Below are 16,173 nucleotides of genomic sequence, written 5' to 3' on the forward strand. Positions count from 1 at the left end.
GGCGAAATGTTAGTCAAGATTTCTGACACGACAAGATAATTGGGATGGTTTTCTTTCAAAAGTGCTCAAACTTGAAACATGGGATAATCCATAGCCAGGACGACGGATATTTGAAGAGGAGCGGGCGTTCATTAGAGAGTAAGAAGACGTGGAAGTGTATGATGATCCTGCAAATGAACTGCTTGATGTAGCTGATCTACGAAGTCCATATCCAGATGAAGGAAGTGCGGACGATGAAAGAGAAGACGTCGAGTTGCTTGATTCGATAGATGATGTGGATGACGTCATTGCATCTGATCTTCTACTTGCTACAACCGATGCACTTCGAGCACTTCTAGCCGGTGGAGGCGGAGCATCTGTCGCTGCTTTCCTCAGTTTATCTCTTTCGGACGAACTCAATGGTAAACGACTTGGACGAATTGACTCTTTTGGAGCAGGGCTGGGACTCCGATATGACATTGGAGAGGGTGATTGAGATCTAACTGTAATGACAGGTTGTGGACGAACAACTGCAATTGCTTTTCTTTCTGTTCTCCATGGAGATGTTGCACGAATCGAATTGGTTGGAATACGAAGACTGAAACGAGAGAAATAATGAAATTGTGAATGAGATTGAATGAAATATTACCTAGATGATCTAACAAATTCTCCCACACCGATTTCCTCCTCTTCTTCTTCTTCCTTTTGATCCAGTTTTGTTTCTTTTGTCCTTATTCTGCTCCTTATACTTGGTTTCTTTATCTTTGATTCTTTCTTCTTATCTATTTTCTTTTTACTCCACAGATCTTCTTCTTCTTTTATTTTCTGTTCATCTTGTGTATCCGAACATGTTTCGCATCTTGATAAATCGACAGCTGCCTGCAAACTCTTCCGGTTTTTCGGAAACTCTCATAGCAAACAATTTACCTGATTGATAATGGCTCTTGTGGGTCCATTCAACTCCGTTGATTTCAGTTGCTCTTTGACCGAATTCTCAATTTTCAAAAGAATTTCTTCGTCTTCCGGAAGTTGTAGTTTCGCTTTTATCTTTGGAAGAAACTTGATCGCTCGTATTCTGATATTAGAAACTGGATCAGTTGTCAGTCGAAGTGTATCATTCAGAAAGTTATCAATAAATATTCTTTTGCTGAAATTGGAGAGAACAATTTCAGCAACATCAATGTATGTTATCCGTCGATAACAGCAATTGTGTGTCGATAGTTCTGAAACAAGACATGTTAATTAATTTCAAAATTGTCTAAAGAATTCCAACCTTTGTTAAAGAATTCGATGATTTCATTCCTTATTTCTTCTTTTGAAATTTGCCTCATCAGAATCAGAAGAGCTTCACAAGCAGCTATCCGACACGGGATTGCCCTCTGAAATAAATAGTGTAAGTTTTTACAGCATTATTCGCTTTTTTTTTTACAAAAGTTTTCAATTATCACAAAGACTCACGACATTCAAGACTTCTTTCTTCAGAAGTGGGAAAAATGTTTCAACAATTGTCTCCTCTTCTATGCAATTCGATAACGTCTTCAAACTTTTCAGAAATGCTTCGTGACTTCTCCATGAACTGGAAGTTCTTAATATCTGATTGCATCCAATCAATAATCGATCCAGTTGCTGAATAGTTGTTCTCTGGAATTGCATTTATCGTCAAAACCTATAACGATATATTCTTACCCCCGGATTATCCTTGACGTTTTCATATAAAATAGGTAGAATTTTTGAGAGATTGTGGGAGATTTTGGCTATGACATCAGAAGATCCACCATGAAGAAGTTCAATAAAAGGAGGAATTAAATCAGATTTATTAGGGAACATTGACAAAACTTCGTGATAAGAAGCAGCAATGCTTACTCGAACTTCCTCATCTGAACAAATAAAAGCTTGTTTGATTTCGGGAATGAACTCCTACCGTGATCTGTGCAGAACATTTCCAGAAATGGAAGTAATCGATCAACTTGTTTTTTGAACATTGTCAGCATACATGGATAGTTGAAACAACATGTCTTCTTCAAAACATTTCTGATATTCTTCTGTGGCCCTTCGCATAGTTCATCCGAGATTTGAACCATCTTACAATATGTGTTCAGTACCCATGATTTATCCAATTGATCCAAAAGTTCATTCAATTCCCATGACCATTTTCCAAAGTTATTCGAGATGACTGCCAGACCTTCGTTCTTCTTTTCCAATGCTTCTTCTGTTAATTTTTTGATTGTAGAGAACAATGTATGCTTTCTGGCATCTGAAATTATTTATCTTGGGAGGTTTCTCTGAATCATCCGAACCTCTTGTAAACAAAGAAAATCCATCAGTGAGACTATTCATTGCTGCTTCTCGAACATTCATTTCTTCATCATTCAATAAATGAACATAAGAAGGAAGAAGGGAAGACACAACATCGTGAGAATTTCTGAAGAGAAGTGATTATAATTTATGAGTTTTCGGAGGGTTAATGACTTACTTTAGAGAGTTCGCAATGACAAAAAGTCGTTGAGCAACTGCTACTCGCACGTTTGAATTCGCATCTTTGCACAACGTGGTAACGATTGGGCAAAGGTCTTTTCGGATTCTAAAAGTTAATAATTAAAAAAGATAAAATTAATGAAGTCCTGAGTTTTCCGTTTAGAAGTTATTTCAGCAATCATAGTCTTTTTTTGGAAACTGAAAATATTCAATTTCACATTAAAACTCACTCATTCGGAGGCAGAAACAATGCCAACTTATGAATGATTTTCGTCGCAATTATCCTTCTCTGTACCCTCTGAACTGGCTCTGCTTGTGTTTGAATTACAGGAATAATCTGGAAAACAACAAATTATTATTCTGTTTTTGAAATTTCAAAACTTACAAACTGCTTGATTGAACTCAACGAGAGTTTATCAGCTACTTCAACAATAGTTTCCAACCAAGCAGCTGCACTTACTGAAATTTTCAGATTTTAAAAACTGATTGAAATTAAAAAAAAGGAAAATTCGGAAAAGGTTATTAAAGGCAAAGAGAGTTAGTGTATTGTAAAACATAGAGAAATGTTAGATATACATACAGTGATGCATTTGGTTGTTGATGCTACTGCCAGCCTTTATTATAACTTTTTCCTTTTCGTGAGTGTCTGGAAATGGTTAGAAATGGGATAGAGGATAGGGTTGTATAGAAATGGAAAGATGCTGATGTGAAGACAACAACTGATGGAATACTTACGGTGCTCTTTCTGGTTTTGAATATTCTGGAGAATGTTCTCGAGTAAAAGATCCACAATTCCTCTGTAATAAAACATCAGTTGTTTAACCAAGATATTTAAATTAAACTCACTGAAATTTCTTAACCAAATCCTCATTTTGGATGATCGACTTGTAGACAACTGCCGCTTCACAATGCAAATCTAGATTCGATTTTTCCACTTTCAAACATTTTTGAATAGCCGGTAGCATTTTCAGAAGGCATTTATCCCCATCTGATGAATAAAGAATATCCGGAAAAGTGCGGATAGATGTCAACTTCTGGACTTCAGAACCGTCTCTGAAGTGTGGAGATTTTTTGATTTTGAGGAAAAATGTATTTTAAAAGCTTTCAATTGCATAATGTTTTCTTGAACAAAAACTCACTCTAAATTGATGAGAGCCTGATCCAGAGGAGATCGAAGAAGTTCTTCTAAATCTGGATCCTCTGCCATTTTGAACAGTTTTTCGAAATCTAATTTCATAACTGGTGGCTCCTTCATATCTTCTTCATCGTCGTCGTCCAACGGACCTTGGTCATGCTGAAAAGCATTCTCGTCTTAAGTTAAAACATTCAAATACTAATACTTTAATTCTTGATTCTCCATCCATTTCTGTGGCGGCGACCATTGAAATGTTTGGATGGAAAGTTAACAGGATATAATCTGAAAATAATCAATGAAGATTTCGAGATGAGACAAAAAGACAACACGTGAGAGGATAAACGAAAGAGTCAATAGTTTGAACGGCTCTCCGCCTTCTTTTCGCATGATCCCCTCCATTAGAAAGATGCGCGGAACACTTTGAAGTACGTGGGCAAACACGAAAAAAGTGATATAAAATGGTTTCAGATGATGGAATATGTGGTTTGAGACGGAGGAATCGAAATGACGAATTGGACCGGAAAGAATTCAGAAACATCATGATGCTCAATAATACAAACTCTTGGAATGTGTTGGATAGATTGAGAGAGATGAAGGCAGCTGGCTCCCGGGCGATGAGCAACTCTCTCTCGAAACATAGGAAATGATTGGTGAGACGCAGACGGGAAGTCGGTGTGTAAAGATATTCGGGAAGAGCAGCAGTGATCGGGATCGAAGGGCACGGCTTGTGATTCAGTGAGAAGTTAAAAGCGAGGGAGGAGAAGAGAAGAGAAGATGAAGTAAGTTGAGAGTGTTCTCCTGAAAAACAGACAACCGAAGAAACCGGAGAGCTTCAAAGACCACGAGACACAAGAAGTGTGAGTTGACCTGTAATTGAATCCAGCTCCGTTTTTTGAAAATATCCGATTGAAGTTTTAAGATGAAGATAACCGGCCTAACAATATTTTGATCAGTCTGAAAATAGGATACTCCCTTAATTGCGAGTCAACAGCAAGTCATGACATTTTGATAACTGGAAAATAATGAGGTTCCGCAACTAAGTATATGACTTATCAGTGACACCTGAAAAAGAAGCAAGATAAAATAAAAGGCGTCGCTTGATATACCGAAATCCCACAGACTTGTCTAACAAGGTACATCAAGAGCTCAGCTCCAGCGAATCTTTGAAAAGAGGTGAATAAGTTGCCCTGAATGAAGAAGCTAAAAGCAGCCTTTTACCTGCCATAGAAGCGAGAGTAGATTGCCGTCCAGTTGATTTGGGAGCCAGCGTTTATGATTTTTATGAGTTTCCACAGGAAACTGCTGGAAAGTGCGTTTATAAGCATTTTCGAGTAAACTGTGTTATTGCAAATGGGCACAATCAAAGATTGCGTTCATCTCAATAAATATGAAATCGTAGGTCTACTTTTATGCCAATTGAAAAACAAGTCTCTATATTTTCACAGTTTCCTTGTCTCGTCCTAGATAATTACAGAAAAATTCAAACAAACCGGTTGGGATCTACAGATGAAATTCAACACTTTAGCTGCTCGCACGAATTCCTGACGAGCAGAATTTTATAACAAGGATGCCCCGTATTTGCAAGAAGTTTTCTAAAATTAGATCGCTAGGACTCTAAAAAATTAGTTCTATCATTATGTCGCACTGTTTTAATTTCCGATCATCGCTATTCAACAATAAATAATTTCTCACTCTCATTTGAAGTGCATATTTCGGCACTATTTGAATCTGCCAGTGACATCATTTCTTTAATTTTTAAAATGTGTCATCAAACATAACTGGCGACCACGTGGTTTCAATGCCCTTCTTTCATCAGTTCATATCAATGATTCTGTTTTTGCACTTACAAAGTGACCGCTCTCTGTGTTTCTCCCTCTTATCAATTACACCAACGACTGGTCATTTATACATTGTGATAGGATAGCCCCTCTTCCGAACGAATAGAAACAATGCACTTTGAGGAGTCACAGACATTTACTCGGGGCCTGTTGCCGCCTCTTCCTCTGAGTTTTCCTCTGTTTCCTTTACCTCACTTATTCGTTTTCATCTGATTCCTGAAGCTATGATTTCAACTCGATTTCTCAGACCATCAGTATCAATTTTCGGAGTTGGAATAACAGTAAGTTCATTTGGTTCAATGTATCATTCGAACCGCCCCCATTGTCATCATACATCAGAAATACTCTCTCTTGTTCAAACTGTTCATTGATACTCTTCTTTTTTCTTTGATTTTTGTCTTCCGCTAACTCAATTTAGAGAGAAGTTAATTTTTAGTGTTCAGTTTTTAGTTTTTGGACAGTTATTGGAAATTTCAAGCGACAGTTTTTCGGTTGATGATTTTCAAATTGATTTAAACGGAAATCCAAGCACTCGACAGTACCGTTCTGAAGATCAGCAGAAAGCATATGATTGACTCTGAATTCTTTAAAATTTTTGAATATCATAAGAGAAAGTGCAGGTGTCATAAATATTCATGTAGTTCTATGGGAAAAACAATGTAATTGAAGCGTCTGTTGATAATCAAAAGCTTCAAAAGCTTGCTGTCAGAATTTGTCTTTAAAAAAATCTTCAATCACTTTCACTATCTCCTTCTTCCTCACTTAATGACCATATCCTAGCAGACCCACGTCCTTATTGACCATTGCAACACACCTCGATGACCATCACGTCTTTTCTTGTGTCTCTTCTCTCTAATATGCCTCAATAGAGCGCATTTGTCTATTAGTTCCATGTCAGTATCTAATCTAATTTTAGTAGAATTTCCAACATCTTTTTTGTTTTCAACAAAAGTTAAGATAGAGTAAAATCACACTCACGTAAATATGTTCTTTCTCCATTTAATATCATTCCTAAAAACTCATTCCAATGTTCTTCAAATCGAAATTTCTTCTATTTTTGCTGTTGCAGTGCTCAATGTCTTCTCGAGCTCCACCGAAGGATCTTCTTCAAGACATGGTGGTCCCTCCACGTCAACTATTCGGACCGGGACCTTCTAATATGGCTGATTCGATTGCTGAAACTCAGTCAAAGAACTTATTGGGACACTTGCATCCAGAGTTTGTTCAGGTCATTTAAATAGATCAAACAATTCATATACAATATAATCGTTTCAGATCATGGGAGATGTTCGTCTCGGACTTCAGTACATCTTCAAAACTGAAAATAAGTATACATTTGCTGTTAGTGGAACTGGTTAGTTTTTGTTTTGAAATTCAAAGAAATGAAATCATTCAAAACTCAAGTATGTTCTTTGCAGGGCACTCTGGAATGGAGTGTGCTATGGTTAATCTTTTGGAGCGAGGAGATCGTTTCTTGGTTGTTGAAATCGGACTATGGGGTCAACGAGCTGCTGATTTGGCCAATAGAATGGGAATCGAAGTGAAGAAGATCAGTGCTCCACATGGGAAAGCAGTCCCAGTTGAGGATATTCGGAAGGCAATCGCTGAATACAAACCAAATCTTGTATTCGTTTGTCAAGGAGATAGTTCAACTGGAGTTGCTCAACCATTGGAAACAATTGGAGATGCTTGTAGAGAACATAATGCATTGTTCCTTGTTGATACTGTATGTATTCTCAATTCGCTGAACTCTCAATTCTAATTTCATTTTCTAGGTCGCTTCTCTCGGAGGAACCCCATTCGATGCTGACGCTCTAAAAGTGGATTGCGTTTATTCGGCAACACAGAAAGTTCTCAACGCTCCACCAGGTCTTGCGCCTATCTCATTCTCCGATCGAGCCATGTAATGACACAAAACAAATTCCTCTCTCTTTCCCTCTGTTTCTTATTATGTTTCTTTTCTAGCGAGAAAATCCGGAATCGAAAACAACGTGTCGCCTCATTCTATTTCGATGCATTGGAATTGGGCAACTATTGGGGTTGTGATGGAGAATTGAAGAGGTTAGAGAATTAGAAATCAATCAGATTTCCTCTGAAATATTTACCAAGTGAATAATGACATCATTCGAAAAAAACATTCTTCAGATACCATCATACTGCTCCCATTTCGACGGTTTATGCTCTACGTGCCGCCCTTTCTGCGATTGCAAAAGAAGGAATAGATGAGTCGATTCAAAGACATAAGGATAATGCTCAAGTATTGTATTCTTCATTGAAAAAACATGGATTGGAACCATTTGTTGAAGATGAGAACTTGAGATTGCCATGTTTGACGACTGTCAAAGTTCCAGAAGGTGTCGATTGGAAGGATGTTGCAGGAAAAATGATGACTAATGGAGTGGAGGTGAGATATTTCTGCTAGATGAAAAAGTAACAGTTTTAGTTAGATATTGCATCGAATCAAAACATTATTAAATTAAACACAAAATAGGTTGAATCGTATTTCCAGATTGCTGGAGGACTTGGTGCAACCGTTGGAAAAATCTGGAGAATCGGAACTTTTGGAATCAACTCGAACAAAACAAAAATCGAGAATGTCGTTGAGTTGTTGTCCAAATCCATTGACGAGACAAGGTCTAAACTTTAATTTTTCCTAAAATTAATTCCAATTTTCCCTTTTTCAGAAAGTAGAATCCAGTCGTCCAGTTGTGATATCTATTCTTATTTATATTTATTATTGATAGAAAAAAAATATTTTTCTTATAAATCTTTATTATTTTTTAGTCTTTTTCCAAATTTAAGCGGGAGGCAACAAACTATATACATGAGAAAATTGAGAAGAAACAAGGTGAAACAGTCGATGACCGGGGGAAATCAATTACTGAAAGACCACAGAGAAGAAGGAAAAAACAAAAGAAACTAAATCTAGAAGACAAGAGAAGTAAAGCAAATGAAAAAGGAGCTAACAGAAGAAAAAGTGAATGGCGAAATGAATGAAAACTTAGAAGAAGAAGAAGAAGAAGAAGAAGAAGAAGAAAGAGTCACTACTCGTATTGGGTTTGTTCGGGTTGGACCGGAGAGATGAGAAGAAGAAATGGTCACCCTCTATATACCTCAAATGTCCCGTTTCAATTGGAAATGTGTGAATCGTTTTGAGAAAAATTCGGAGTATATTCCGATGATCACGCCTTCTCAGAAGTCTTCAATTGAAGTTCAGAATCCGTTGGTGGGATTGGTTTCAGTGTTGTTTTTTGTGGAGTCGCAAGCAGTAATCGTTCGATATTCAGAGCTGGAAGCTCACTGACCATTGTACATATAATGGCGAAGAAGTATGTGATGACGAGTTGAACAAAGCAGTGGATGAATAAAGGAATTTGAGTATTGAAGTAGATTGGGAATGGAACGAGCATATAGGTCAAAACAACTGGGATCATGTGGAACAAGTAGGCCTGAAAAATTGATTATCTTTCTAACGGAATCAATTCTTTCAAATTCCCTATCTAGTCAGTCTGATAATTCTAAAAACTTCCACGTTTCCGTTTTCAAAAATCTGAAATTGATAGACTTTTTGTACACAAGGAAGTGACGTGTCTTATCATTTTTGAGACATCAACAAATGTTGTATCTTCAATTTTCAATCGACTAAAGTACGTTGATAACTAACCGAGAAACTCAAATTGGCCAGTGGAAGGAAGAAGTTTGACGAGAGGAATACATTGACTGGACCACCGATTCCAGTATGACAAATGTAGATTAAAAATGCAACTCCGATTGAGAAGACGTCACGATGAAGTGCTCCGTAGAGCAAGTGATATGCTCTCCAGGCAATTGAATCCCATCCTTGGAGAGCTGGATAGAGACCGTAGAGTCCGAAGAAGATTCCGAATAGGGCGATGGACCACATGGTGACTGAAAGAAGAGAAATATGTAAGAAAGGAAGAGAGAAATAAACTGAAACTTACTGATATATCTGCTGCTTTGTTGTGGTTTAACTGGAATTCTTTGATATCTAGCCAATTGATAACCGAGAAGAATTCCAATCAGATATGGACCAATACGATATTGTGGCTTAATATAAAGTTCCAAATGATGTTGAATGAAATTTGGATTGAAGATTTCTGGTTGTTTCCAGAGGAATTGAGTTGGTGGGAAGTTGTTGCGAACGATGGATTCGACATTCAATCCAGCGGAGAGCATGATGACGACGAAGCAGAGAATCTGAATAGGAAACATAGTAAAGTGAAAGATTATTGGATCTGTGAACTTACGAATCCAACTTTTGGAGCTTTTCTGAGGGAGAGAAGGAAGATTGGAGAGAGTAAATAATAAATGAATTCAGTTCCAATATACCAAGTCCATGGCATACATTGATTATCCATGATACTATTCACGAAAAGGACATTCTGCCACCAGTATTTTGGACATTGAATAGCCGGATCAGTTGGAGGCCACATTGGATGGAAATGGGTTACAGAGATACGAAGAGTTACAGCAAGAAGAGTGTATAAGTACGCCGGATAGAGACGAACGACACGGTGACGGTAGAATCGAAGCCAGTATCCCCAGGACGTCCATGTTGGTTCTTCTTCTGGAAAACAAAAACTTTTGAGAATGATTCCCAGAAACGATGATTATATGTTTTGGAATTCATAACAATATTCGAAGGAATTTTTCAAAAATCCCGATGTTTGTTATTTACAAGTTTGCTTTATATTGTTCATAGTGATGTCACTGACTATCTAACTTTTAAATTTCATAGTTGAAAACACTTTAAAGAATTATAAAGCTCACCTGAAGTGTTTTTTAGCCATTTCCGGAACCAACTGTAAGAAAGTACAGTTCCTCCAAGAGTCAAGAAAACATCAACGGAGAGTGTGAAGTTTGTAATCCATTGATTGAAGAAGTTATCGACCATCGACACTTTGAATTCTTCTACATTTTCCATATAAGCTTGAACAAAAATGAATGAATGTCCGATGAGAGTCCAAACCATTGAACCGAATCGAAGTCCAAGAAGACAAGTAATACAACTTTGTGGATCTTTTGGAAGAGCAATCAACTTTTTGAAATTCGTCTTCGCAGAGAATGCGAGAAGAATTCTGGCTGACCACGTTTTTGCATCTTCTCCTCGCATATTATGGAAGATTGTTGCCATTACAACAAGCATTGCCAATCCCATATTGAATCCAAAATCAGCAATTGGAATTGGAAGTTCAAACCATTGTTTCTCGTGTCTTGATCTTGTACAAGCAGTGAAAGTGATTGGTTCAGTGGCTTCTGGGTGAGTTATCCGTCTCCATTCTTCCAAAAGTTTCTGATTTTCATCAGCACATGGAGATGGAATACATACTGAAAATGCTGGAACTCTTTTGTCTTTGTCATCATCATGAGTATAACAATAATGCATTGGATGCTCTGATTTTGAGTAGACAGTTTCTCCAGCTGATAGGAGGCATTCGTAACCTGAAGAAGTTGATTTGTTTGACTGAGTTTACTATCAGAACAAAGGACATACCTTTATAGACCCATCGGTCCTGATCCCTTGAAAGGAACAAGTCATTTGGTCCAGTTGCAAAGGATTCGAAGTAACATATTTTCTGGTCCGTTAGAGTTTCGATGTCATTCAGATAGTCGTATACCTGAAATAGTTAGAAATTGAAATTTCAGCCGTAGTAGGTGGATTCTACAGTATTCATTTTAAAACCGAAATATCGAATCATAGGATGGATCGTTACAGTACTCAAAAACAGAAAACATACCAAAGCCAGACTTTGTTTGCATTTTGAACTGAGATCAAGAGTCTGTGATCTATTGATAAATTGAAGAATGAATGGTTCATCGTACTCCTCTAGACCGGCTGAGACGAGCACCGGTGATAAGAGCAAGAGGTATATCCCAAGCAACATCTGAAACAGAAAGAAGAGTTAGAAAAGCAGGAAATATAGATGTAGGTGGATGAAGAAGAGAGAAAGTGAGGACAATTGAGGTCATGAGGGAATCGAGGAAAATCGACGGGATTGTCGGAGGAAAACGAAGGGGTCATTTTGAGTAGTGAGGAGACATTCCGAAGACACTCACTATTATATGGTGTGAGAAGAAGAGGGAGGCCGAAATCAGATAGAGAAAGAACAGTATTTAGAAAAAGAAGATGAAAAAGATGAAAAAAGAAGAAGAACTGGTATTGAAAAAAGGAGTCTCTCGGGACACTGATATGATCATGGTCATGTTTTGTCCTCCTGTTGCTTCCGTTTTTTGTACTTTCTACCGGCTGAACCCATTCTTGGCGTCGTTCCTCAGATGGCCTTCCTTCTGTTTCATTCGCTAAATTACGGAAGCTTTTTTCCTGTAGCGTTACAAAACCGATGCAACGAATATCACCATTTTGGATTCTAGTGGAAATTCTGATTTCACCTTATTTTTGCAGAATTCACGTGTTGTCTTCCGTTGATACAAATCGAAAGATTACTAGGTTGCAGTTTGGCAAATTGGAAATTTCGATTGTCAATTGGCACGTCATGTGTGAATAAAAAAAGACAGTGGAACAACACAAAAGACTTTGAGGAACTTTCGAAACATATCAGAACACATAATTGATATTTTTGGATTGACAGAGATTACGGTAGTCTTGTTTTTCAGGTTGGAGTACCTACGGGATGTTGAACAAAAGCGAAAAAACAGTCAATGAATTAGGGTGCAGAAGATTGGAGGAGAAGTATAAATTAGAAAGCCTTCTATGACATGCGTGACTACACACCGTACTGAATACAGTCTCATTCGAGTAAAAATGTTGACCAAATGAGTTGAAGACCATTTCTCCATTACGTGTTATCTTCTCATTCTCATCTTTTGATTTGAAAAAAGTTAGCTAAACAATTTCTTAAATCAAACCATGTGAGAACGTCATCATTTCTTCTTTTTTCTTTTTTCTCGTGTTCTTTGAAAACATTTTTGACAGACAAAAAGACTACACTCTCACTGATAAAATAACCTGTATTTTGGTGTTTGTAATGTTGGTAATCTCATCTTCTTTCAATGGTTTATGTACATATCCAATTGAAACATTTCCTCTTTAATGACCCAGTTCGAAAATTCACTCAAAATAAATTACTATCGGCCGTTTCAAGGTTGTCAAGTTGGTGTGGTCTTACAAACTTTTTTCTTTCTAAATCACGTAATCTTCGAAATCTGATAGTTTTATTGAAACTTTGACCAATTCTGAACTACGAATGCACTTTCAGTATATCACGAATTATATCAAAAGGACAGTAATTGAGAGTCCGGATCAAAATGAATTGTAAAATAGAAAAACAGAAAAAGGTGAAATTCATGTATGTTTCGGAAGAGGATGTATAAGAATCTTTGTGTGTACAACGGCTAGATTGTAGCTGTGAAAGTGAGTTTTCCCTTTTTAATGGCATTGAACACGGGGATTTTTGGAATCAAAGAAGAAGGTCCACGATGGTAATAAAATGATAAGAAGAAGAAGAAAAAAAAGATGAAAAACAAAAAAGAAAAGGAGAAGAAGAAAGAACATATTTCAGAAATTGGACAACGAGAAATAGAGGTTCAAGTTTGATTCGCATTTGCTTCGAGATGGAAAGATGAAACAGGTTGGACCGCCCGACGTTTCCAAAAATCGGGTGATGTTATCCCAGTACAGCATTCCCTATTCTCTTCAATCCGAAGAAAAGTGGACGTTTTCAAAGTGCAAAGTGTGAAAAACTGGGAATACGGAGAGGAAGAAGATGGACGGAAACTACGTCTTCTGGCTATTTGATCAATTCATTGATACGGCGAGAAATAGACAATAAATTACAGTTTTTGAAAATTAGTTATATACGTCACAGAGTTTTAACCAGTTTTTCATCTATCTTTCAGACATGCGATGACGTTTCACAACTGAAAGTCTCAAGACCTATTGGAAATGAAATGAGTCGTGTCAGGAATTTCATTGCCATTTCATACTGAATAGTAAATCGGAAGGTGGTTCTGAATTGGAGGAGAAGGGATCAGAAGTTCACGCATTCTACTGCCAATTGAATTAATTGTTCTTACAATTAGGTTTTACCTATGGGAATTTTCAATTTATTTGTCATACGGTTCTGCAAACTGTTTTTAATTTGGAAGATAGAAAGTTAAAACTAAAAACAAAAGGAAATGGTCGACAGTTCTTTGGCACTGGCAGTTTTGCAAATGTGTTGTATGTCCGAGAACTCTATGGCTTTTGAGAATTTAGAGTGATATATGCTATATCTACTAATTAGGTACCTCGATTGTTCCAGCCTAGACCATAGGACAATGTTTCTGAAGTTCGTCAAAAAGAGTTTTGCAAACATCGGGTCCAGTAGTACATAATAGACTTTATCGTCCGTTTGCTTTGCAAAAAATGTGGTGAATGAATCTGTTGTCAGCTTTTAGAATTTGAAGAATTGTTTAATCAACTTCCGGCACTCTAAAACTTCACGAAGAACCAACAATTTCATTTCCAAATAACACTTTCCCATGACCGCTTTCTTTGAAGGTATCAAAAGTTAGAAATCTGTTCTAAAGTGTAACAATCTGAAACTATCCGCCTCATAAAACAAACGTCATGCTTCTTTTCTTGGTTGTATAATCGTTCAACCACCAAGAAAAGATAGGAAAATGAGAAGTTGGTGGTTCTTTGTCGAGTAATAACGAAACGTCGAGACAGAGAATAGTTTGGAAACAAAACTCAAATAAAATGATACCATTCATTTGATCTTTGTTCAAACTTTCCTCTAATTTGCCAAATAGTTTTTCTTTCTTTTTTTCCATTTTGGACGGCGGGAAAAGAAAAATAAAACACATCACAGAAGAAGGAAAATGGGAGAAAGAGAATGATAAAACAACAAGAGAGAAGCACTTGGCAACCATTATATTTTACTTTTTTCTCTGCGGATGGGGGGATATCCGAAGAGACCGGTCTGTCTACTAGTTCAGAATCACTTATCATCAAAAAAGAGATATATTCAGAAGAGATGTGGTGATGAAACTGAAAGAACAAGGGGAGGAAAATTCATTTGATTTCGAAAAAGTGGGTGGGTGTCCCTTGTTACCAGAAAAAAAAGTTACACAAATTCAAGTCGGTCCCGCTAAAAAGATGCCTGATGAGAACGAGGACTGGTTCCTTTGTGTATTGGAATATCGAGAAAATGACATTATGAGACAATGTCGAACGGCCCGAGAACCCAGAATCAATAGGAAAAAGATGAAGGATCTCGGGTTGTCTTCATCGAATGAAAAGAGAAAGTTTTGCGGAGTGACTGCGTTTCCGCGCGGATTCACTGTTTCGACTAGAGCGGCTAGAACCAAAACGACGGTAGCTGAGTGACCAGCCGAATGTATCAATTTGCAAATTGAAACTACGGCATGTTACATCTGATGACGTCAAATAGATTCGGTTTGGCATGGATTTGTTGAGATAAAGTGATGAGTAGGCAACAGATAGAACCGTCAGAAATGGCTGGTTTCGGCAATTGAGATTCGTCTTGACTTTTACGATATCTAGTGTCTCGTTCTACACTTTTCGAGAAAATTCAAAACTTTTATAAAACTACGAAACAATGAGAGAAATTCGTGATCCATTAGAATAGCGTTTTTTTTCGAAAAAACATTCGACATTTGTTTGTAAACAACAAAAGATGATATCTTAGCGATCAACGATTTGTCACCTGTTCGCAGGGGCTTTACCCGAATGTTTTTCATAAATAGAATAGATAAAATTATTACGAAATAAATCGGATTTCTTTCAGAGCACTATGGAGTCTCAGTATGGTTTCTGCTGGCTTCCGAAAAACAAAATGGTTGGTTTTGAAGACTTCAGAATCATCAAAAAGAGATTATGTCTTTTTTCCTCTCTTTTTTTTTAGAAATTCTTCAATTTTTGAAGACTTTTTGAGCTCCAAACCAAAAAAGTTTCATGACCACCATTTATGACCAAATACAGATGTAACTACAAGATTACGTGAATCGACTAACTGGTTTCAGTTTTCGATTTCAATCCTATGCTTACTATTAAAAAGATTTATGACAGGCTTACGATTGAATAGTGAAAAATTATGCAACTGTGGGGTGGTCAGCACAACAAAAAGCGATATTTTATAAGTAGTTTTTGATTGAGTTGTGACCAGTTGTTATGACTTCTTGAAATAACACTTGTTCTTCTTTGCAATTATAATGAAAGAGACATGAGAATCCAGAATATTTATAATTGACGTGAATGACCTAATTATGTTTTATTGTGGAATGAATCAACAAACCAAATCACAGTATGACGTCTTGAGAAAAGGTGTCAAATACTAGTTAGGTTACTGGAGAATTCGAAAATAAAAGTGGACGCTGAGATACAGTAATCCAAATATACTAGTAGAGTATTCGTTTTTCAAGAAATCTTCAAAAGGTTTGCGGGAATATTTTGAAGCGATCGGGTAAGACTTAATAATTTTAGCTGCTGTATGGAAAATCTCCGATAGACAAATGTCCTCAATTTGATGCATTTCAGAGATATGCAGATAATAATCAAGTCTTTTAACAAATAATAATTCTAAACGGACGGAGAAAAAGGAAATACAAGGTCATCCTGTCTGCGCATTGAACCAAAGTAGTACTAGGTCAACTACCCGGAGGATACGGACGAGCGCCATCTGTTGACCGTTGTTGCGGAGGCTTCTCTCCCTCTTCAGATGACGTGTCTGCGTCTCTTCTCTCTCTCTTCTGAATAGTCCT

The 16,173-nt window shown here is 37.1% G+C and overlaps 3 protein-coding genes across 3 annotated transcripts; 1 reads left to right on the plus strand and 2 right to left on the minus strand.

Moving 5' to 3' along the window:
* Nucleotides 1-9: 9 nt before the first annotated feature.
* Nucleotides 10-3,836, minus strand: GCK72_005614 (uncharacterized protein; the record flags this gene model as incomplete). The annotated part of the gene is made up of 16 exons (XM_053725261.1): nucleotides 10-577; nucleotides 629-858; nucleotides 907-1,202; nucleotides 1,253-1,358; nucleotides 1,438-1,620; nucleotides 1,666-1,856; nucleotides 1,901-2,233; nucleotides 2,277-2,401; nucleotides 2,453-2,560; nucleotides 2,685-2,791; nucleotides 2,840-2,913; nucleotides 3,035-3,100; nucleotides 3,190-3,251; nucleotides 3,301-3,507; nucleotides 3,594-3,748; nucleotides 3,795-3,836. 16 exons carry the CDS (start codon nucleotides 3,834-3,836, stop codon nucleotides 10-12), a joined length of 2,853 nt encoding a protein of 950 aa, XP_053589455.1.
* Nucleotides 3,837-6,502: 2,666 nt separating this feature from the next.
* On the plus strand, nucleotides 6,503-8,074 carry GCK72_005615 (uncharacterized protein; the record flags this gene model as incomplete). The annotated part of the gene is made up of 7 exons (XM_003117058.2): nucleotides 6,503-6,655; nucleotides 6,703-6,781; nucleotides 6,846-7,153; nucleotides 7,203-7,330; nucleotides 7,393-7,488; nucleotides 7,573-7,831; nucleotides 7,937-8,074. The coding sequence occupies 7 exons, from the start codon at nucleotides 6,503-6,505 to the stop codon at nucleotides 8,072-8,074; spliced, it is 1,161 nt and encodes a 386-aa protein (XP_003117106.2).
* Nucleotides 8,075-8,609: 535 nt separating this feature from the next.
* Nucleotides 8,610-11,333, minus strand: GCK72_005616 (uncharacterized protein; the record flags this gene model as incomplete). Its single annotated transcript, XM_003117047.2, has 7 exons — nucleotides 8,610-8,876; nucleotides 9,092-9,336; nucleotides 9,390-9,645; nucleotides 9,696-10,015; nucleotides 10,219-10,890; nucleotides 10,943-11,066; nucleotides 11,187-11,333. 7 exons carry the CDS (start codon nucleotides 11,331-11,333, stop codon nucleotides 8,610-8,612), a joined length of 2,031 nt encoding a protein of 676 aa, XP_003117095.2.
* Nucleotides 11,334-16,173: the final 4,840 nt, after the last annotated feature.

This window comes from Caenorhabditis remanei, chromosome II (assembly GCF_010183535.1).
Source record: "Caenorhabditis remanei strain PX506 chromosome II, whole genome shotgun sequence".
Taxonomy (NCBI): domain Eukaryota; kingdom Metazoa; phylum Nematoda; class Chromadorea; order Rhabditida; family Rhabditidae; genus Caenorhabditis; species Caenorhabditis remanei.